This window comes from Pteropus vampyrus, unplaced genomic scaffold (genome assembly GCF_000151845.1).
Source record: "Pteropus vampyrus isolate Shadow unplaced genomic scaffold, Pvam_2.0 Scaffold271, whole genome shotgun sequence".
NCBI classification, from domain to species: Eukaryota; Metazoa; Chordata; class Mammalia; order Chiroptera; family Pteropodidae; genus Pteropus; species Pteropus vampyrus.
In genome coordinates this window covers 1976588-1999296 of record NW_011889052.1, presented here as the reverse complement: position 1 = coordinate 1999296, position 22709 = coordinate 1976588, and the positions used below count along the sequence as shown (strand labels likewise).

General features: G+C 60.3%; 1 protein-coding gene across 1 annotated transcript in view; it reads right to left on the bottom strand.

Moving 5' to 3' along the window:
* The window catches only part of BSN (bassoon presynaptic cytomatrix protein), an 85182-nt gene that overhangs the window by 9384 nt on the left and 53089 nt on the right, over positions 1 to 22709 (bottom strand). Inside the window, exons 4-7 of the mRNA XM_011375462.2 lie at positions 14229 to 15110; positions 7546 to 7743; positions 7147 to 7461; positions 37 to 6699 (exon numbers count right to left, since the gene is read on the bottom strand). Of these exons, the coding sequence (XP_011373764.1) occupies positions 37 to 6699; positions 7147 to 7461; positions 7546 to 7743; positions 14229 to 15110 (8058 nt within the window). The remainder of the gene's footprint in view (positions 1 to 36; positions 6700 to 7146; positions 7462 to 7545; positions 7744 to 14228; positions 15111 to 22709) is intronic.

Sequence of the window (22709 nt, the reverse complement as noted above, 5' to 3'; positions counted from 1 at the left end):
CCCTGCCCCACCCTGGACCAGCCCCTGTGCCCATACCTGGCTACCCAGTCCCCCCTGGTGCTGGTAGAGGGAGAACCTCTCTTTGGCAGACTCCTCGGCGGTGGGGCTGAGGGGCTTAGGGTCAGACAAGGACCGCTGCAGGGTCTTCATGGGGCGAGGCAGCGTCTGCTGGCGGAGAGCGCTGTCGGCTGCGAAGTGCTTCTGGGGACTCACGTGAGCCTTGTTCAGCCTCTCGCTGGAAGCAAAGGAGGCGTCCAGGAGCCGGTGTGGGGACAGGGGTGAGACTGGTGAGTAGAGGACCTGGGGGGACTTGGGAGGCTGGCGGCTCACGAGCTGTGAGAGGGACTCCGGGGGCAGGTGGGCCTGGTATCCAATCTCCAGGGGATCCGGCTTCTTTTTTTCGAATCTGCCCAGGGTACCTGGGGTGACGATCTGGATGCCAGGCAGGTAGGGGCTGATGGCAGCTGGCCCCACGAGCTGCGGCCCGGCCACCCCCTGGGCCTGCCCGTCCGGCTCCGTCTGGCAGGCCAGGCTCTCCCCACGCCCCGTCTTCTCTGGTGCTGATATGTACTTGACGATCTCCACCTTGGGGTCAGTAGCAGCTGTGATGTGAATGGCTGGAGAGACTCTGGGCAGCTGGTCAGGCTCTGTCTGCACGGAGCAGTCGCTGATGGTCTGGATGCCCACGCTGCTCATGGCCCTCACAGTGCTGGCGGCAGTGGATGACGAGGCAGGAGCGTCATGTTTGCTGTCCGAGCCCGAGTCTGAGTGGCGAGAAAGACGGGACCGGCGGCGGCGCACCGGCTGCTCCCACTCGGCACTGTCCTCGTCGTCTGTCTGCACGCTGCAGTCGGCACTCCGCCGTGCCCGGCGCCGCCGGGTCAGGAGGTAGCGGCTCTCCCCATCCTCGTCATCCGTCTGCACGCTGCTGTCTGCAATCCTGCGGACCACGCAGGGCTCGGGTCCCGACTCTGGCTCGCAGGCGTCCCGTAGGCGTGGCATCGAGTGCCGCTTCTTGAGGCCGCTGCGGCCTGCTTCCCACTGCTCCTCAGTCTGCAGTGACATGTCCGAGGCGGAGCTGGGGAGACCACGGTGCAGTATGGGCTCCCGAGGTTGCCCCGGCCCCTCAGGCCCCGCCACGGCAATGAAGGCGGCGTGGGTCAGGGGCGGCCAGTATTGGCCGTTCTGAGCCAGCTCGGTGCCCGCTGGGGGAGGCCCTCGGCCGGGTCCCTCACAGGCCACAGGGAACGGGGTCTTCTGCCGCTGCTTCTGTTCCTCTAGCTGCTGCTGCAGCTGCTGCTGCAGCTGCTGGATCTGCTCCAGCTGCAGACGCTGCTGCGCCAGCTGCTCCCGCTGCAGGGCGAACTGGGCCTGACGTTCCTCCTGCTGCTGCTGCAGCACGTGGTGCTTGATGGTCTGCAGCTCCTGCAGCTCCCGCTGCACCAGCAGCTGCTCTTCCTCCCGGTGCCTCTGCAGCTCCACCCGTTCCCTCTCCAGCTCCTCCTGTAGCCGCAGTTGCCGCAGCTTCTCCAACTCCACCCGCTCCCGCTCCAGCTGCAGCAGCTGCTCCTGCTGCTTCCGCTGCCTCTCCTCCTGCGACGCTTCCTCCTTCTCGAGCCCTGGCCGGCCGAGGGCCCCACTGCCGCCCCCAGGAGCAGCGTCTACTGGTAGCTTCTGGACCGCTATAGGGGCTGGGGCTGGGGCTGCTACAGCCTCCTTGGCAGCAGCAGGGGTGGCTGTGGAAAGAGGCTCTTCCTGAGCTGCCGCCACTGGGAGCTCTGGCCTTGGTGGGCCCCCAGCCCCTGGCACCTTGGCAGCGGCAGGCTTCCCCAGGTAGACAGGCCCTTCAGCAGGCGGGACGCTGGAAGCAGTGGGGAATCTGCTTGGCGCGGGATAGCGGTACAGCGCTGTGGGCCCAAGAGGTACCCGGGGGGCAATGATGGGCACGCGTGTCAGGCTGGCGAGCGGCACAGCTGTGACCCCACCAGATGCATAAGGCCTGTACATGCCACCGCGCACCATGGGCCGCAATACGGAGCCAGGCTGGGTGGTGATGGGCAGTGTTGCAGCAATTGGGGTGTTGATAGTCGAGTAGATCATGCCATCGGCTGCACGCACGGTGGCTGTGGATGGCAGCAGCTGTCTGACTGCCGCTCCCTGGGCTGCCGTGGGCCGGTACTGGGCCAGGGTCCCAGGACTTGGGTGGCCCTCCGGGAAGGTGGGGTTCCCCAAGAGGCCAGGTCTGAGGGGAGCCAGGCCCTGTGGGGCACTGAGCCCAGGCCCAGGCTGGGGCTGATACTGCATGAGGTCAGGGCCGCCACCACCACCGCTGCCATGCCGCCCTCCGTACTGGTCCATGGAGTTCAGGGCCGCGCACATACGGCTGATCTCACGGGCTGTGGTGGCACTGTACTGGGCCAGGCTGGCCTCTTGGAAGCCAGCTGCCTCTCCCCGTGGGCCGTACCTGTGGTCTGAGTAGATGTTTGACACTGAGCTGTAGCGCCGCATGGGGAGTGGGTGAGTCAAAAGGTCTGTGGGATGGCGCAGGTCTGTGAACGAGCCATACTGCAAGCCCTGCCCGAGGCAGCGTCCGTCCGCAAAGCCCAGGCTGTAGGATTGCTTCAGTGAGCTCAGGTCCACAGCCGAGTCTCGTCCCGGGCCCTGGAAAAGCTGCCCCATCCTGTGGGCGTGGTAGTTGAGGCCAGCCTCAGCCAAATTAGTGTCAGACATGGAGGAGTACAGCCTGCCAGGGAGGCCCTGTGGGCAGGGCCTCTGTTCCTCATGCGGCCCAGGCCCCACTACCCCCTGTGCCCGGTAGGTGGGGGGCTCTGGAGGCTCAGGGTCCCGGGGATTGTAGAAGGGGCTGCTACCTTGGCCAGGTGGGGCGACATCTACCACACTCTTCTCAGGTACGCTGGGGGCAGCGTGGAAGGTGCCTGTGCAGCTGCTGCCAAAGGGGAGTTTGTAGACCATGTCACAGCAGGCCAGTTGGCTCTCGGGCCTCATCCCAGTGAGGTCCAGGGCACCCGCCGGCTCCTCTGGGAGCAGTGTGGTCACAGTGCCTGCCGTGCCCTCGCCCACCTGCACCAGTACTGTGTGTGGCTTCCTGGCGCCCGGCAGAGCGTGAGACCGCAGCTCTGCGGGGACAGCCCGGTGGGGTTCGGCACCAGGCTCCGGCACCAGGCCTGACTTGAGGCCAACACTCTGGGCTGTGCCCATCGGAGTGATCAAAACGTCCCTTCTGGCCAGAGGAGCTACCTGGTTGGGCAGGTTGTACCTGGCAAACTTGGCCTCCCTGGGCCTTCCCCGGGGCCCACCTCGGTACGGGGCTGTCTGGACGGCCTGCTCTACCTGCTTGACCTGAGCCAAGCACACGGGGCTTCCCGCACCCTGGCCAAAGTCAAGCCGGCTCTGAAAGGGGTCTCCATAGACCACGGGCTGCTTTTGCTGAGCCATGAGCACAGATGAGGCCATGGTGATGCTCACGGTGGTGGCGGTGCTGAGGAAGGCATGAGTCTGCTCCTGGGCATTGAGGTTGATAACCAAAGGCTGCACGGCGGTTGACTGCCGTCCCGGGACTGGATCCAGGGCAAGGCCGTACTTCCTTGCTTCCACAGCAAGAGAGGTCAGGTCCATGCCCTGGTCAGTAAGGATGATGGGCGTTGGTTTGACGGCTGTGCGGAGGTCTACCACAGCACTGCCAGGGGGCCTGGGGCCTGGCTCGACCCTGGACGTTCCAGGGATGGAGGAGATCCGGCAGAGGGAGATGTTCTCGGCAGGGAGGGCGCCCCAGCCGTACACTGCCAGGGGCCCATCTGCACCAGCACTGGGGGCCCGCGGAAAGCCGGGAGGCCCAGGAGGCTCTGAGGACAGCTGAGACGCGCTCGGAGGCGTTGTCTGGCTGTAGCTGTGGGTGGTGGGCTGGGTGTCGGTGGGCGAGCACACTGGGGAGGTGGAGGCACTGGCATGTACCATCCTGGTCTGGCTGGAGGCATCTGATGCCAGTGTGATGACCATAAAGGGGGCCTCCCGAGAGGACTGCTGCCATACCAGGCGTGGCGTGCTGGGCCGCTGTGGCGTTTGTGTGCCCTGAGCCACCATGGGGGTCGAGGCCGGGCCACCGGGACTCCGCGGCATGTCTGAGGCAGGGGCAGGGCTTGGCGTCTGTGTAGAGAACTCTGCAGTGGCCCTTGGACCCAGCTTGCCAGGAGAGAATGTGGGGCTCTCTGAGGGAGAAGATGGGGAGAGAGGCGGGCTGGCGCCCGGGAAGTAGGAGAACCCCTGGGGGGTGCCACTCTTGCTATCACTCACACTCGGGAGCTTCTCTCTGGCAGCCCGTCCACTGGCCGCAGGGCCACTGGGGGCCTGGGGCAGCTCCTCGGTTTGGGACCCATAGTTTGCAGTGGTCGGGCCCTGTCCATAGCTGTGGGCCGTGGAAGATGGTGACGGGCTGCGCTCCGAGCCTGCTGGGGATGTCAGGGTCACATACCCTCTTGGCAGGCCAGGTGGACCGGGAGCCACAGCTGTGGTGGCTGGGGTCCCAGGGCCCTGGGCAAAGGCTGTGCCAACCTCCTTGGAGGCAGAGCTGGGGGAGGCAGGAGAGCTGTGTAGCTTGAGAGGGTCCTGAGGCTCTTTTGCAAAGTGCTGAGTGACGCGGACATCAGGAATGACTCGGCCTCCACTGCCGTCCGAGGAGGTGGAGGTGGAGGTGGGGAAGGACGCAGGGGCAGCCAGCTGGGTGGGGCTGGTACCAGGGGTAAGCGGGCCGCCATTTTGCTTCATGGGGTCCATGTACGCGCTCTCGGCGTTCAGAAACTGCTTCTCCTTCTTTTTGTCCTCGGCAAAGGCCAGGTCCCGGGAGGAGGCCTGACGCATGCGGGCAATGTTCTGTGACGTCTGAAGGATCTCCTCGTACACAGCTGCTCCCAGGCCGGCCGGCGCACCGTCTGGGGCAGGCTGAGCAGCCCTGCCATAGTCATGGTCTGGAGGCTCCTGGTATTCAAAGGAACTCTGGCTCCGGGGGCCTGTGGGCTGAGAGGGGCCGCCATGGGGCCCCCGGCCCCCTGCTGCCTGGCCCTGTTGCCGCTGGAGTAGCTCGGCCTTTCGCATCATCTCCTCGTAGGCTTCCTCGGCACTCTTAAGGGGCCGCCCAGAGCTGGGCGTGGTGGAGCTGCCCACGGGCACTTCCGTTGGTGAGTAGAGGGACATGAAGGTGGGCAGGCTGTACTCACTGCCTGACTTATAGAGCCTGGAGGGGCCGCCATCCAGGGCCTCCGCCTCCGAGTCCAGGGAGGGCGAGGGCGAGTACTCGGAGCAGGAGGAGCGGTGGAGCTCCTCCATCTCGGCCGCCTGCCGCAGCTCCTCCGTGGGGGAGGCGTCCTCTATGGGCGACAGGTTACTGGGCGGGGTCTTGGAGCGCTCGCGCCGCCGCTGGGCCCGCAGCTCCTCCTTGTCCCGCCGGGTCTTGCGGGCGGTGCTGCGGATGCGCTGCTGCTCTACCTCCCGCATCTTCTCCTGCTCCCGCAGCAGCTCTTCCTCCTCCCGCAGCTCCTCCTCCTCGGAGGAGTCCTCGATGGTGGGCAGCAGCGGCCCGTGGGAGCGGTGCCGGGCCTTGCGCTGCTGCTTGGCTTCCTCCAGCCGCTGCCGGCGGCTGGGGCTGCTGTCGCTGTCCTCCTCCAGTGAGGACAGGGAGGTGGGAGAGGTGCCCGACGTGTAGCTGGGTGTGGAGGCCGGCAGCGTGGAGGAGTGCTCCCCGCGGGAGCGGTCCTCGGGCGAGCCTGTCAGGCTCTCCATCTCCAGCTCAGGCTCCCGGTCCAGGCCGGGGTCGGGGCCTTGGCCCAGGTCCAGTTCGTGGCTATAGCTGCCCGTGCTGTTGAGCTCGATGGTCTTGAAGCGGCGGAGCCCGCCCTGCAGGGCCCCGGTGCCATCAGCGGCCTCGGCTGGGCCCCCCTCAGAGGGCAGCTCCTCATAGCCCGTGGTGGCATTGTGGGGCAGGCGCCTCTTGGGCGGTGCTGCTGGTTCTTGGCTGGGCTCGGGCTTGGGCCTGGGGCCGCTCTTCTGGGCGCCGTGTTTAGCCAGGCCATGCCTGGAGGCGGCCTCATCGTCCTCTTCCAGGTTGTCTTCCTCAGCACTCATCTCCAGTATCTGCCGTCGCATGAACTCCTCGTCGGTCATTTCCGCTGCCCGGGCTGGGGGCGGGGGTGGAAGAGGGGACAGGCCACCCTCACTGCTGTCCTCCACGTAGTCATGCCTCAGCTGGCTGCCAAAGTCATCTGAGGACTCAGCCGTGTCCTGCTGCTCTCTCTGGCGCCTCCACTCCACAGAGCCTTCCTCTTCCTCCAGGATGTCCTCCAGCTCCTCATCAGAGTCAAAGGCCTCAGGCATGATGGACAACGAGTGGGGCCGCCGCTTTTGCTCCTCACCACTGCTGCTGCGGGGTGGCTTGCTCCGCTCACCACCGGGGGCCAGGCCCTGGGCCTGCAGCGAAGGCCGCACGCTGCTCCCCACCTTGTGGAGCTGGGATGGGCTGGGTGGGCGTGGCCCTGTCACCCCTGCACTGTCCAGTTGCTCCACCTCCTGCTGCACAACGCCTGTGATCTCGCTCTGGGAGCTGGAGACGCCATCGGAGGAATAGCCTGTGTCGCTGAGGCTCTGTGGGCTCCGAGACAGGTCCTGCGAGTAAGGCTTGCCCACCAGCTCCTGCAGCGGGGCGAGAAGCAGGCGCTGACTGCCCACGGCAGATAGCTCGTCGGGGAGCTCAGCCCTCTCCGTCAATCCCAAGGCCCTACGGAAGGGTCCCTCTAGCTCCCCAGGGACCAGAGCCCCCAACCCATTCCATTTCTCTGGCCTTGAATAACTTATAGGTTCAATGGTAAGCCCCAAACGGCCCTAGGTTCTCAAAGAGAATCTTTACCAGATCTAATGATAGCAAAACCCAGCAAAAGCATCCAACAACATGCCAGACACAGGACCGGCTTAGAACTCACAGGCACTAGGCCCACAAGGGCTTCATCTGGGCATCCTTGCCACCTCCCGTGACCCCAAGGTGCCAGGCCCAGGCCTACATCCCAGCCCCCCAGGGAACAAGCCTGTCCCCAGACTGTCCCACTTAAGAGTTAGAGTCCCTGTGAAGTGAGTGGGACTGACCTCGGCCTCCCCACCCTTGGGGGCTTCCGGAACGGCTTTGACGACGGGGGTGGCAGGTTCGGTCCTCCGCACCCCAGTTTTTGCTTTTGGAGTCCCAGGGGGCAGGGTAGTGTCCGGAGGTGGTTTCGGCACAGGCTCAGCTTTAGCTGGGATTCCTGTCTTCTTTTCCTGGGCACTGCTCAGGGTCCTGCTCGGTTCAGAAGCCCTGAGTGGCTTGGCCTGGGGGCTGGCCTTGGTGGGCAGGGGGCTGGCCTTGGTGGGCAGGGGACTGGCCTTGGTGGGCAGGGGGCTGTCCTTGGTGGGCAAGGGACTGGCCTTGGTGGGCAGGGGACTGGCCTTGGTGGGCAGGGGGCTGTCCTTGGCGGGCAGGGGGCTGGCCTTGGTGGGCAGGGGGCTGGCCTTGGCGGGCAGGGGGCCTGATGGCTGGCCCAGCCCCTGTGGCCCTTTCTGCTTCGGAGAGGCTGTTCCAGCTGCACGTTGAGAGGCCCCCACGGGCGGCTGCTGCTGTGAGGTGGGCAGCGGCAGGGGCGTCGGCTCTCCCAGGCTGCCCTCCAGTAGCCGCTTAGTTTGGCAGTTCAGACAGAGCCACTCGGTTTTCTGTACGGAAACAGGAGGAGAAGGGAGAGGAGTTGATGGAATCACAAAGATCGTGAAAAATACCTCTGTGACTATTTCTGTAACCGTGAGGAGGAGTCTTCCAAAGCGGACATCCCAGGCGTGAGGGGGAAAAGACTGAGAGATCTGTTGCCCCCAAATGACAGCCTCCCCCAGTCTTTAGATGCACATATAGAGAATCGAAATGATGAAGCCCAAAGAAGGGTCCCTTTCTTACTCCACAGAGAGCTTTTCACCTGGCCAGACAAGGAGAACTGTAGGGAAGGGGAGGCCATAAGCGGCACAGGGTCTGGACAAGCCGGGAGCTGGGGCCAGGAACCAGTTATTCGAGGCCAGAGCTACACACCACATCTCTGCCGTGGGTCCCAGCTGAGGTCAGGCCCGGCAGGTGGCAGGGCCCTGGTGTGTGTTGAGGGGTGGGTCTGCTCCACGGGCTTGTCCCTCAGGGCCTTGAGACTGTCTCCCTGAGACTAGAGCTGTGACTCTGCCCTGAGACCTGATCCCACAGCCAGGTCCAGGCAGAGCAGCCTGGCTATGGCGGGGTCTCTTCAGGGGTCTTTCATGGACTTCCCCTGCTCCCTGCAGGGCCTCGCGCCTAGGGCAAGGGCCGAGGGCAGAGATATGGTGTGTAGCTCTGTAGGCAGGAAACCAGGGCAGAATTACTGACGTGGCATTTTCTACAGTAACCTCAAGACACCCTGGGGGTGTCACACTTCCTAGGCTCTTATAGGGTAGGGCCTGACTTGGGCCTGGGGTTGGCGTGTGAGGTAAGGGTGCTAAGGTCGCTGACCCTTGGGGCTGGTAAGGGCCAAGGGCTACCTCCTTGCCCTGTCTCCTGGCTCTGTGACCCTGTGGTTCTGTGTCCTGAGGTTCTCCTAATGGCCCATCCTAGTGGCCGAGCTGCTGGCAGGAGTCTGAGTGGGCACCTGGGATGAGAAGCAGCGGGGAGGCGGGAGTACCAAGGCCCTGCACCACTCCTCGTGCCCTTGGCTCTGACTCCCTTGGGCCATACCCAGTGCTCTATGTACCCTCAACCCGGATGAGGCGATGGGTGCTGGCTACTTGCTGGGCCTCAGGCTCTCTTGGCCTGCCAGGGTCCACCCTAGAGGTGCCTGGGGAGCGGGCTGGACAGGCAGAGACCAAGCTCTGAGATGCACAGGGCAATGGGAGAGCACAGAGTCTGAGTTAAGAATCCCTCCCACATGCCGCCGGCATCACCCGGGGATGCAATGGAAACATCCCCCTGTCAGAGAGGACTGCGATGGCACAGAGACCTTGGACAGGTGGAAGTGGTATAGGCAGAGGGCAAGAGAGAGTTCCAGAAATGAGCCAACAGCCCCCTCTCCAGCCCCAAGATCAGCAGGACGGGGTTAGGGTCAGGGCCCGGAGCAGGGCTGGCCCAAGGCAACACTGCCCTGACTCTGCCATGGGGCCTTGTGTAGAGCCACATCCGGTTAGGCTCCAAGGTTATGTAATCTGCCCTGGCTCACCTTGGTGGCCTGGTAAACCTCTGACCCCCACCTCTGGCCTGCAGACCACAACCCAGAAGCAACAGCCTAATTGAAGCAAGGGCATCTTGCAAGCATGGCCTAGACAGAGGAGGCAGACGTGACACCAAGGGCTGAGAAGCAAGCCCCGGCAGCAGCCCGCTTACCTGAGCCCGAAGGCCCAGTCCTCAGGAGAACACGGCAAGTCTGGTCACGTGCCCCCCGGGGCCTTGTTCCTTCCCATGCTTACTCATGCTGGGGGCCAGGCAGCATAAGGGGCTGCCCTGCTGCCCTCTTGCTCCGGGCTCTGCTTTAGTCACAGCAAGGAAGAGACAGAGAGCAGGCAGGAGGAGGCATGTGAGGTAAGAGCTAAAAATAAACACCTGACCTGGCTGCTGAAGGCCCTTCTCCAGCCCTTGGTGGGTAGTGGCACTGGGGCCAGGAAGGGTGGAGCCGTGGGAGACCTGGCCCAGGCCGAAGTCCTCTGGGGAATGAGGGTGGGGTGGGAGACAGGCCGTGCAGAATCCCTGTGCCTAGGAGCCGGAACGCAGCCGCTGAGGCCCCAATTTCTTTGCACGCTGCTCTCATCTTGGCCCCCCACCAAAATGCCCTTGCCCTGCCCCTGTGCATTCATTCTCTTGTTCATTCATTCGTTCATTTATTCACTCTCCCCACTGGGGGCAGGAGGGTAGGAGTCCCCCAAGGGCCCTCGGAACCCAAAGGTGAGAAGTGCAGGTACATACACCATCAGATGGAGTTGGGGGAGCTCAGGGTGAGGAAGGGGAAGTGAGTCATCTGAGAGAGTCGGTGGGGAACCCCACAGGCAGGCGAAAACTGCTGCCTTTGGGGACCACTGGTGACTATGTCTCATGGGCCAAGGGAGTCCAGCGAGGCTGCACTGGAAGCAGCCTCTCCAGCCCCTACCCGCACTCTCGCCATCATCTGAATGACCCAGCAGACCACACCCTCTTTAAATGTGGAGCCGGCCTACATGTCAGTCTGGTTAGTGACACCAGCCTGACCAACACCCTGTGGCCGGCTGCCTGGCCCAACATACCCCACGGCCCCACTGCCAGACCAGGGGACAGTGTATGAAAATTCCAGAGCAAAGGGTGCCCAGAGGTAAAGGGCCCAAACTCAGACACCGGACCACGGGCATGACCATCACTGGGGCTGCTGTTCCTCTCCTGACTCTGTGACCCTGCTCCTTCCTGTCCCCAGACGTGCTGAAGCTCCTCTTTTCTGGGCCTCTGCCTCCAATAAGCGGAGTCCTCCTGGTGTCCCCGACGTGTGTCTTTGTGGCTGGCTGCTGCCCTCGTGCTGTGGCACTGTTTCGCGCCCTGTGGAGCATGCCTCGTGAGGCCAGGATCGTGCTCTGGCCACAGGGCTGCTTCATTCCCCAGACAGTCGGGGGCTGGGGGGGACGCTTTCTTCCCTGCACAGAGACTCCCCTTTTCGGACACTTTGGTTCCAGTGTCTGGACTCAAGGGCGGGCAGCATGGTGGACCTTGCGTACGTCTTTGAGGTATGGCATCTCGCCTGGTTCTCACAGAAACCTAAAAGGGAGTACCGTCCCCCCATTCCACGTGGGAGGAGACGACTCCCCGAGGTCTCCACCCCAGAGGCAGCCTGAGGCAGGTCTAGAGTACGCATAGCTGCTGGCCTCTTGCCTGATGCCCCCACCTGAGCCCTTGCCTCACATATCACAGGTGCCAGGCCCTTTGCCCAACTTCTCAAGGGCACGGCTTGTATTTTGGCAATTATAGTAAGATAAGAAACTGGCAGTGTTACTGTAACCATTCCGAGTCTACTAATTTTTTCACAAACTCTATTTTGAACTGAAAGCCAATTAAAAATTAAGCCAGAGGGTATTATTATCCTTCAAAAAGATAAATAGGTAAAAAATTTGGAATCAACAACTCTTAATTATGAAATGACTCACTAAATAGCACTATGGTAATTTTTTCAGAGGAAATTTCAAAGGGAAAGGGGATCCAGTGTTACCGCCTCTTGCATTGTGTGCTCTGGACTCCCTGTCTAGAAAGAGGGTAAAGAGATTTTCGCAGCTCAGAGATGTTGAGGGAAATTCCCAACCTGGCTCTAGCCTCAGGTGGAGCCACAGCCAGTCTAAGAGGCCCGTGGGGAGCTGGCAGGGGGGCTCCCCTGGTCCGCCCCTCACACTGTGCAGACAGCACAGTCATCCCAAGGCTGGCGGGCCCACCTCGGTCAAGCAAAGTACAAGAGAGACAGCCAGAGCAGACCTAACTCTTGGACCTGGAGAAGTACCTGTTGGCCCCGCCACCTCACTCCCAAGGCAGCATGTGTCCGGGGTCCTCGTTGAGAAATCAGGAGCCTCTAACCGGAAACACACTAAGTAGGTCACAGAGAAGCACTGAACACCAGATGGCCATTTGCTGAGGGGCGATCAAAGACAGCCCAGCGTCTGCTTTAGGGGCTGAGCGAAGAAAAGTGGGAGGGACGGGAGGGGACGTGAAGCACCAGCCCCTCCCCACCAGCGTCTTGCAAGACCCAAGGTGGTCGGAACCGTAAAAAGGCTTTGGTCATTGTCTGGATGAGAGAGGACAAGGGCTTGGACCAGGGCTGAGGCCATTAGGACGGAGAGGAGAGGCCAGGTTCTAGTAACAGCAGGGAAGAAGAGCCGGCAGGGCTTGGTCCATAGAGAAGATGCTGAGGTCGGAGGAGGAAAGTTGAGGAAGACCCCAGGCTGCCAGCCTGCACCCCTGACGGTGGATGGTAGCACGGTTTCCGGTTTCCATAGTGGGAGCCTCAGGTGTGGGCATCATGGCTGCCCATCCATACCTTCTCCGGGAGCAGCCATAGGCCCTCTAGGGATAGATGCATTAACAGGCAGAGCCACAAGGAGGAAGGAGGAAGAGAAGCCGGGCTGCCCTCTGCCATCAGGCGCAGGAGGCAGGGAAGCAGAGGGCACACGGGGCTGGGAGAAGCTAGAACCAGGATGCCCAGCAGCTTTGCCATCAGGCCCATGGAACCCATCAGATCCTGTGGAGGCCAGGGTGGTTCTGGCCAAGGAAGGAGCAGTGGAGCAGGACGGGGAGGAAGTGGGGTGGGGGCTATGCTGGCCATGGAGAGGCAGAAGCTCCAGAGGCCAGGAAGGCGAGAATCCAGCAGCTAATGAGAGGTTTAGATCAGAGTCCAGACACTCACCCAGAGCCAGCACGTGGCTGAGACATTTCTGTTTGGACTGAATCAGCAGCACCTCCCCTAGCCTGGCTCAGGGGCCGCTGAAAGGAGCTGCCAGGAACATTCACACTTCTGGATATCGATAGCTTCCCCCTCCCCTCTGTGCGCATCCTGCTAAATGAGGAAACGCAGGCCAGGAGGTCTCTCGGGAATAAGGGTTCTCTAGGCTGAGCCAGCTCAGCAGCCCAGTGGGGCTCAAGGACCCTCAGCATCGGGGCGCCCCACCCATTGACAGTAAGACTGCCTGGCAGTCTCTCTGCTGGCGCTTCTCTGGCCCTGAGGTGACTCCTTGGTGTCCCCTCCCCGCCCTGGTCAGGGAGGCCAGCCGTCTTCCAGGAAGCCACTGGACCTAGGGCCTGGGGAAGTGGCAGTGTGGGGCCTGGAGGACCACGTGGGCATCACATGAAGAAGTCACCTGTCTTGCCCAGGGCTGCCCCTTCCTGTGTGTTGGGAAGAATGGCCTGTGGCAGCCAAGCAGTCTTCTCCATCACACGGCAGCTCCCGAGAGGGCCTGGCCAAGACGAGTCAGAAAAGGTGCCACGCAGACCATGGCAACACCATGGTCTCCTCTATGGTCCTATCCTGGGTCAGCAGTGGTCTGCACGCCACTCCATACTCCTCTGCCCTGCCATCTGCCATGCCTGGCTCAGTCCGGGAGCCCCATGGGCTCAGGGGGCTGATTGTGTGTGGGAGGGGCCTTGGCTTGACCATCTCCTGACATAACACAGCGGGGACACATCCGCTCGCCAAGATAAGCCAACCATAGACCCCAAGGGCATGCCACAGAAGGGGACACACCCAGGTATGTCTAAGGTAGGGTTCACATGGGTGGCCCTGAGCCGGGCAGAGTGAGTGAGGGGAGCATCAGAAGCAGGCTCTGGCTTTGCCAGGATACCTGTGCACCATCTGAGCCCCCCAGGCTGGGCTCTGCTTTGAAAGAACACTGGGGCCCCTGCTCCCTTCCACCAAGCTCTGCACAGTGCCCCACTCTTCCTTGGAGCAGGGACCGCAGGGGCAAGCCCCGACCCCAGCACCCCCTCAAATGTTCCTGTGCGTAAGAAGAGCATTGCAGGCAAGCACCTGGGTACTGAGCACCCCCATGAAGCCTCCCCAAAGGGGAGCCAGGCCCAGCCAGGGGAAATATGCAGATCGAAGGTGTGGCTTTGACAAGTAGACTCGACACTCCAACACCAATGACCTCGGAAAGGCATGGAGGGTGGATACCACTTGGCCGGGCTGGAGCCTGGCCGGCAGGACATGGCCTGCCCCACTGTGAGAAAGCCGTCTTCCCTGCCTTGGGCACAGGGCATAGCTCTCTAACGGCCCTTTAACTCCCTGTGAGGGTCACAGACTGAGGGTGCGGTGGGACCTCGGGTTCTTCCTGCCTGAGCAGAGGAGGTTGGCATCTCTCATCAGGGCCATGGCCGTGATAGCTGGGAGGGGAAGTCAGTTCAGGGCCTCCTGAGCCTGGCTACCTCTGGGACCAGCCTCAGGGGACTGGTCAGCTAGTCAGAGGCAGAGGGTACCATTACCTTATCAATGTGCCAGTTAGCTCTCTGGGTGGAAAGAGGGTCCTACGGTGGGGACAGGAGAAGCACAGCCCTCTGTGGCACCAGCGGTGTACGGCCTGTGACTGTCACGGACCCAGCTCTCCACAGCTTTCTCGTTCCCGTGTTCCCCATGACCCCATGACCCCATGACCCAGGCCTTGGCCCCTCACCAAGGCCCAGAGGAACATGCTTGGTCCAGCTCTCTTACCTCCACCAGGTGGGGCGTCGGGTTGAAGCCACAGAGGTTGCACACCTGGAGCTTGCAGGTGGTGCAGGTGTTGTAGTTGGCTGGGCCCTTGCTGCCCACGTTGAGCTCGGCTTGGCACAGTGGGCAGGTAGCCCTTTCCTTCGGCATGGTCTTTGGCTTGGCAGTAGCCTTGGACACTGCCTGGTGTTCTGCTCTGCCATGCTTTGGACTGGTTGTTCCCCCAGTTCTCACTGGGGCTCCAGGCCCTGATCCAGGACCTGTTCTAGCTGCAAGCTCAGTTTTGGCTCCAAGTGCTGGCCCAGGCCCTGAGCCTGGGGTTCTTGGGCCAGCCTCCTTGCTGGCATCACTGAAGACGATCTTGGGCGGTCCCTTGGTGGGGGCAGGCTGGCCCTGGGGGTCGGCCTCAGGCTGCACAGACATGAGGGTACTTGCCTGGGTCAGCAGCGATGCACCAAGGCCAAAGAGCTTTCCAGTGAGGCCCTCCTGGGTCTGCTCGGCAGCACCAGGCCCAGAGGGCACTGTGGTGGCACTTTTGGCCAGGGTCTCTCCTCCAAGTGGCCTGGGCTCAGCTGTGGAAGGCTTGACGGGGTGAGGGGGCTGAGGAGACACCCTCCCCACCTCTGGAGGGGCAGCTGCTTGAGCAGGCCCCGGCACTGGGGTGGCTCTGGCTGTCGTCTCGGCCTGGAGGGGGCGGGGCTGTGGTCCCCCTGGGCCCCGAGATCGCTCTTGCTCCGGCTTCCCCAGGGGCTGTTTGGCTGGGGAATGGACGGGAGATAGGACTGGGGAATGCAGCTGCTGCTGGCTCTTGGAGCGAGGCGCAGTGGTCATGTCCATGCCCAAAGCCCTCTGCATCTGGCAGTTCAGACAGAGCCACTCCTTCACCTGAGGAGGAAGCATCACGGTCAGAGGGGTGACCAGGACCGGTGGTGCCGTGGCCCAGGTCATTACAGGCCCCGCAGCAGCCAGGGCTAGCTCCAAGCACAGGCAGGAGCACCAAGCTCTCCTCAGGTGTTCCTGGGCTGCCAGGGATGGCACTGCCCTGCCCGCTAGGAGCTGCCAGGCCCGGGGAGCAGAGCAGAGGCAGTCACACACTCCCCGTCCCACCGCCAAGCACCAACCCACTCACTGCCTGCCGGACGCCCTGCTCAGAGTTCCCCCGCTGCCCCCGGCTGTGCCTTAGGCTGGTGTACAGCATTCCACCCCACACCCCACCTCACCATCCACGACACCTTCCTCCTGGTTGGATGACCCCAGTAGCCTCCAGCTGGTCACTCTCCTTCCCAAGCTGCTCCCTTCAGGCCTTTACCACACAGAGGGATCTTTTAAAATGTAAACGAGGAGGGAAGGCAAGCCAGCAGTGCCTAGTATAATAGATATTCAACAAAAAACTTGCAGAAAGAATAAATTCGTGAAGAGGGTGGGAGAGGAAGGCGTAGAAAATAAAAAGAAACTGATTCCTGTCCTAGAGGAGCCCAGAGTCTAGCTGAGGGGACGAGAGATGACAAATCTTGAGAGCAAATGTAAATGGCGACGTAAGTAAAATGAAATAAGCCCTTTTGTTCCTTAAAGAAGACAAGGTGTTGAAGAAAATGGGATCGCCTGTGCCTCCAGAACAAACGAGACACGTGCTGCTGTTCGAGCGACAGACATGTAGTTTTTTCTGTCATTAAGCCCTCCCTGAGTAAAAGGGCTGGTGACTCAAGTTTGGCCAATCAGTGGTTTAGCTAGTGGTGCAGGGGTGGGCATGTGACCTTGCAAACAGGGCCAGTCTGAGCTAGTCCCTGTTGTCCCTGGTACATGATAAATGAACGATAGGAGAGAGGGTTTTCTTCCTTTTGGATTACCACGCAGAAGGACGCTGCCTTGGAAGGTTAGTGGCCTTTCTTCCCAACACACAGAGAGATACTAAGAATGAAGCCAACAGTCAGAGGTGGAGCCGAGACAAAGAGACTTCATTTAATTCTTAGGATTCCGTTAATCCTTCTGTCTACCTTTGGATTTCAAGTTACAGGAGCTAATAATATTTTTTTTTCCTCCAAAAAATCCACATACATATCAGAGCATATCACCTACAGGCTCAAATCCCTCTAGTGGATTCCTGTCATGCTTCCCATGGGCACTCTTTACCATGGCCCCTGAGGTCCCCTGATCCACCCCAGCCAATCCCCATCTCTGGTCTCCTTTCCTGCCATCTCTCCTGAGCTGTCTCCCCAGACAGGCTGGGTCTCCTGTTCTGCCAAGTGGTGCTCTGAGCTCACTTCTGGACCAGGGCCTTTGCGCTCAAGATTGCCTCTGCCCCCAGGGGCAGCTTGTTGTGTGGGTCTCAATCAAGTGCTACTTCCCTATCAGAATCTTCCCACAATCTAAAATACCTCCCGGGCACTTTGTATCTATTCATCCAGCTTATTTTCTTCACAGGACTAATTCTTCTACAAAGTTATCTACGAATTAGTTTCTTTGGCTGTCTCCTGTCCCCCTATGAGCGCTCGGTGAGGTACTGTCAGCACTGGGCTGTAAGTGGCACAGATCAGTGCTCTCCCGGACAGGCCTGCCTGCAGGAATAATCCTGACAACCCATTCATGGGGATCCAGCTCCCACAAGGCCACAGCCATGAGATCGGAGACTCGGTGCCTCAGTGGGGAGGCTCCTTCCTCCTCCTCGACCAGAGCTGGGCGGGGGCCATGCCTGATCCAGGCTGTAGGGGCAGCCAGAGGCTTTAAAAGCACCATGGCGGCCCAGTTGCCAGGGAAAGGTCCAGTCTGATCCCTGGGGCAGAAAGCCCCTTCTCTCCACCCTCGGGGTACCTCCAGCCACACTCTCTGCCCTGAGGCCACAGGACTGTGTGGCTGCTGGGCCGCAGTTGACTTGCCAGCTGGGTAGCCTGGGCTCAGCCGTCCTGCCTGGCTGCCCTGGACCAGCGCCAGACGAGGTGGAGAAACCACGCTTTGGCGAGTACCCCTTGGGCCTGGCGCCGCCCAGGGCATGTTCACAGGCAATCTCTCGTTTTGTCTTCACAGTAGAGAAAGCCAGGGTCTGATAGGATTTAGCGACATGCTCTGTGGTTAACCCAGCTAGGGCCCCGACAGCCCTGCCGAGCTTGTGATCTGGAGCCTGGAGCCTTCTGCATTCCTGCTTCTTCCGGAGGCCAGTCAGCCTCATGCAGGTCAAGTCATGGGTCTAGAAGTCACCCCTGCAAAACACTGGCAGAGCTTTCAAGGACCAAGCCCAGCTCTGGAAACCCAAGAACAGTGATGTCTAAGCACTGGGGTATGACACCGCCCCCCCAGCTGGGAACTGTTAACTCCACTGGAAGTTTCTTAAGACCCCAGGCAGCTTTGTCTACATTTGAACAGAGAAAGCCACAGAGGAAACAATTTATGTCCCTGGGACTCAGTCCAAAGACCCCTTTAGAAAGGACATTCTTGTGGGGAGAAGAGGCTTGTTCCCATCAAAGTGGGAGTTCCTGGGCCAGTTGTCTCTGCTCTCAGAGGCATCCTGGGAGGGGGTCACCCTCCGGAGGGGAGGCCCAGCCTCTGGTCAAGGGCAGCAGCCCAAACTCAGTTCCTGTGGTGGGTGCCCAGCCTACACCTGAGCTCCGTCTCTGTCATGTGCCTGCAGGCTGCAGCACGCGGTGAGGTAAGACTTACTGAGAAGACAGATCTGGTAGGTAAGGTTTCTTATCCTGGGACTTCAGGGTGACCCTCCCTTGGGTTCTAGACAGGGTTGAACAAGGTAGGGCACGTGCTAAAACTCCTGCACTCACCAGCAGACCTTCCCTTACCCAGCCCCCATCACCCAGGCTGTCAACAGGCGTCTCACCTAAAATAGAACCTCTCCCAGAAAAGGCTGAAATGCCCCTCAGTGACTCATCGCCCAGATGGGTGCAGCTATTTCTATCCAGCCTCTTCCAGACAGCAAGGAGCCTTGACTGCACCCTCCCCCAGCCCCTCCCAGGCCCAGGCCCAGGCCCAGGCGGAGAGGCCCAGCATGCAAGTCCTCCCAAGGAGGACACTGGCTGGAGGAGCTCTCTGAACCCAGCAAGGCTTCCTGTCCTGCCTCCCCCATGGATCACCGAGAGCTTGCCAAGTTGGGCTCAACCTCAGCCTCTTCCTCCCAATTCTGAGGCCCCAACTCCTGTGTTAGGGGGATGGAGGCTGTCCATTGGCCAGGGACAGCTGGCAGTATACCCCCAGCCTACCTGCCCACCTAGGCTGGGTCTGCCTGGCCAGGCCTGTGGCAGACTCCCCTGGCCCTGGGACCAGCAGCAGCGAGAATCTTCCTCAAATATACACAATGACTGTGGCTCCTTTGCACCTTCCAAGCCAGCTGCCCACCGTAATGAGAGGAAATGGCCTTGCTGTCCATGAACTTGACCTGGCATATGGCCAGGAGATGGGCAGGCCACCAGCCACAGTCCTCATGTCCTAAGAGCCAGTGGTGGAACTAAGGGGACTTTCCAGGGCCACCGTGAGGCAGATGGCTCTGCCAGATACTAGCTTTTGTCAAGGTGACCCTTCTTGACAGAAAGGAAGCCACCCTGCCATGTCAGAGGGCTGGCAAGGGCCTCCATGGATGCCCGTGCAGCTCAGCCCAGCAGGGGCTGGGCAGCAGTAGGGATGGGAAGGCAGGGCAGTGTGCAGGCCAAGAGGGGTTTAGGGCAGGGGAAACGGAAGCTACAGGAAAGTGGCTTCCCATAGGGCGCCACCCGCAGTCCAGTCCGGGGGAGCCTGCCAGGGATTCACAAAGGCAGGGCCCTGGGGGCTCTGTGGCTCTGAAGAGACTTTCTCTCCGCTGGAAGAGCCGTTCTCAGCTGCTCCATGACTCGGACTGATCAACGTGCCAAAGGGCAGCTGAAGTGGCATTGTCCACCAGAGGCCTGGGGACTCTGCGGACCACGTTAAATATGCAGCCAACTGTGATCTGTCTGCAGTGGCCGCTCCCTGCTGCTTCCTCCACTGGCAGGAAGGGGCGTGGGGACAGTTCTTAGCAGGGGCTTCAATATTTTTCTCACAGGGATACTGGTGACACTGTGGCTTGTCCACTGTATTTTAGCCCCAGCCTTGGATTTAGGGTCCAGCCGTGCTTGCCACATCTGGCCCCAAAGGATGCTGCCCAGGGGACCTGCTCTTGCTCTAGGGGACCTGCCTCACTGCCACCTCCATGGCTGCCAGGAAGCTCCGCAGCCCTCAGCAGTAACAGGTTCTCTCTCTACCCTCCCCTCCCATCTCCCACCAGCAAGGAAGCGGGGTGCAGATGTCACCCGGCCTCCCTTCCTGCGGGGAGCAGCAGCTTGCCTCCGAGGCCCAGCCCTCCCTGGAGGGCGGGCATTCAGTGAGTCGGATCACTCTGCCCTGACATCACGCCCGGTACTGCATTCATGCTTTTTTCCACTTTGGTACAAGTTGAAACGTCACAGAAATAGCTTATAATGAGCCCTCCCTGCTGGTGCCAAGTCCAGAGGTTGCTGGGAGGGCCTACCAGCCAGTGTGACTCCATGCCCTTCAGGGCTGTGAGTCACTAGCCAGGACTTGACTGAAGTATACATCCCACTGTGGCCCGTGGAGGAGGGAGCCAGGGCCGGCCCACAGCGTTGGACATAGCACTTGCTCATCCAGCATCCAGCTGGCTCAAATGCGCCCACTATCTGTTTCACCTGTCAGCTGGCTGGCCTCAGGTTTCGGAGCGGGCACCACAGGGTCCTATCGTGCATGGCACACTGATCCAGAGCCGGATCAGCCAGGCCTGGCCCACAGAGGAGGCCTGTGCCAATCTCATCGGGTCAAGACCCTGAGGGAGGCTCTAGAAACCTGCCTAGCATCTGAGGCCAGAATTTGGGGAGTAGAGGCTGGAAGGCCTCGTGGGCCTGGAGCTCCATGGAGAGGAGAGTCTGCTCCCTCGCTGATCTCTGGGCACATCTGCCTCCGCCTCCTGATACCCCTCAACTTCCCCACTCTTCCCTGGTCTCCCCTCCCTCCAGGCCCATCCACCATGCCCTGTGAAACCTCTTGTCTGTGACAAAGCCCACTCCCCTGCACCCCTCCCCCACACTCCTCTTCAGAAGCTGGGCTCCCTGGACTTCGGGGCACCGCCTCAGCTGCACTTTGAAACCCCGGGGGCCTTAGGGGCTCAGCCTTGGCTTTCCCGCCCTTCTCCCTAACACGTCTATCCCTCGACCTCACCCGCAAACTCACCATCACCCTAAACCGCATCTCCTCCCAAATCGCGCCGCCCCTGTCCTCCTCCAGCCATCTAGGTCACTTCCCAGGCCTCCCTGCTAGTAGCCCTGGGGCCTCAGGGAGCCCTCACAGCGGAGCCTCTGCTTCCTGTTCGTCCATGGGCCCTTGGCCTTCACGTCTCTTCCTTTCCTGCAGAATCTGATGTCATTCTAGTCACTCTGCTATATCTCTGTGTTCTTTCAACCTGCGTCTGCTTCGGAACTAGACCCAATTGCTTATCTTTTGCTTCACTCCCTCACCTGAGCAGCTGAATGGGCACCAGGCAAATGAGCTCCACCATAAATGAACTATGTCCTAACCTCTCCTGGCCCCGCCTCCACCCCACCCCCTGCCAGCTGCCTGGTTAACTCATCCCACCTCTCCAGGAAGCTTTTCTTCACAAGGGCTGGTTCAATTTCTCCTGCCCCTCCCCTGCTTTCTGGCCCACATGGTGGCCCTGTTTCCAGTGTCTTTAAGAGGAGCCACACGACAACTCGGGATTGAGACCTGCCTCTTCGGGGTCCACGCCCCATCTTCCATGTTCCTTGGCACCCCTTTCCTCTCAGAACCCGGACAACGCATCGTCTCCTGCTTTTCAGGAACCCTCTCCTGTCTGCACAGCCTCCCTCGTTACTGCCTGTGCTGTCTGCTCCTTCTCAGCCAGGCTTCTTGAGGGTGGTCCACGTGGAGGGACCTCAGAAAACACTGTGCTGAGTGAAAGAAGCCTTTCCAGAAGAGTACACTCTGTAGGATCCATTTATATGAAGCTCTGGCATAGACAAAACTTGTGTATGGTGGATAAAAATCAGCAGCAGCTGTCTCTGGCAGAGGGGCAAGGAAGGGCGGGATGGGGTCTGTGCGGTGATGGGGATATTTTTCATCTCGATAGAGGGGTTTGGGTGGCACAGATGCACACATTTGTCAAAGCTCACTGAATGGTACACTTAAGCTTTGTATATTTCATTCTATATAAATTTCACCTGAAAAAGAACCTTAAACAAATACTGATCTCTAGTTAATGATATGCCTGCTTCAGTGCTTAGTGGGAACCATACTGATGTCAATACATGCTGTGACTCTCAAAGGTCTCCAGCCCCTACCTGCTGGCTGCATGCCAGGGTCTTAGATTTGTCAGCCTACGAGACTCCACTCGGGTGCTCACGGGCACCCCAACTTGACATGACCTAAACAGAAAAATTCTCCATCTCTACCCCCTACCCTCATGTCCAAGACATTTCCAAAACCTGTCTGATTAGCCTCCAAAATATACCAGGATTCTATTGAGGCTCTCCACGACCATCGCCACACCACTGCCCTGGTCCAGCCCCAGCCTGCGCCCAGAACCCACGCTCCTCCTGTACGCTATTCTCCACCCAGCAGCCAGAGGGTGTGTGTGGGTGTGTGTGTGGGGGGGGCGGGGGTTAGAAAGATGAAGAGTGCGCCATAACACAAAATTTGCCATTTTAACCGTTTGAGTGTAACATTCAGTGGCATTAATTATATTCATAATGATGTGCAACCATCATCATTATCTATTTCCAAAGTGCTTTTAAATGCACATCCGCTGACCTTCCCACTGCCACTCTCCAAAACCCCTGAAATCCCATCCAGAGACCCCAGCAGAATCTGCACGGCCTCTTGCTCCCTGGCCCTCACGTGGACCATGCCCTTCCCCTCAGGCGTCCCCTGCCTCCACCTGCCTCCAGTCCAGCTTCAGTGTCATATCCTGTAGCCTAATTTCCCCTCCCTGCAGAAGCTCCCAACAGTCTTGCCGCAGAATCCCATCAAGAACCCCCCGGCCTTCCTCCTGGTCCTCCTCAGCCCGGACCCCCAGGTGCGACTAAGCATTTGCTTTGTGTGGCTACTGGTGGAAGGTCTGCCTCTCCCGCCGGCCTGCAGGCTTCACGGGGCCACGTGACATGTCTGCTTCAGCTCCGCCCGACTCTTCACAATCAAAGGAAGTTCCTGGTTTATCGTAAGGGCACAAAAGGCACTTGTGGAGGGAGGAAGGGTTGAGAAGAAGGGAGAGGGCCGCTTCTGACTGCGTGGCTACAAGCGGGCCTGTCCAGGCCAAAGGCTGAGCTAAACGGATAGCAGAAACGGCAGAACCGGAGGTAACCAGCCAGCCACTGGTTACTTCGCCGAGCTCTCCTCCTCTGCCTCTCCCCGCTTCTCCCCTCTTTTCCCTCCTGCCTGTTCTTATTTACTTTATTTCTCCTTTTTGCTACCATTTTGAGTCCAATCTCTTTTCGTTCTGTTTCTTTT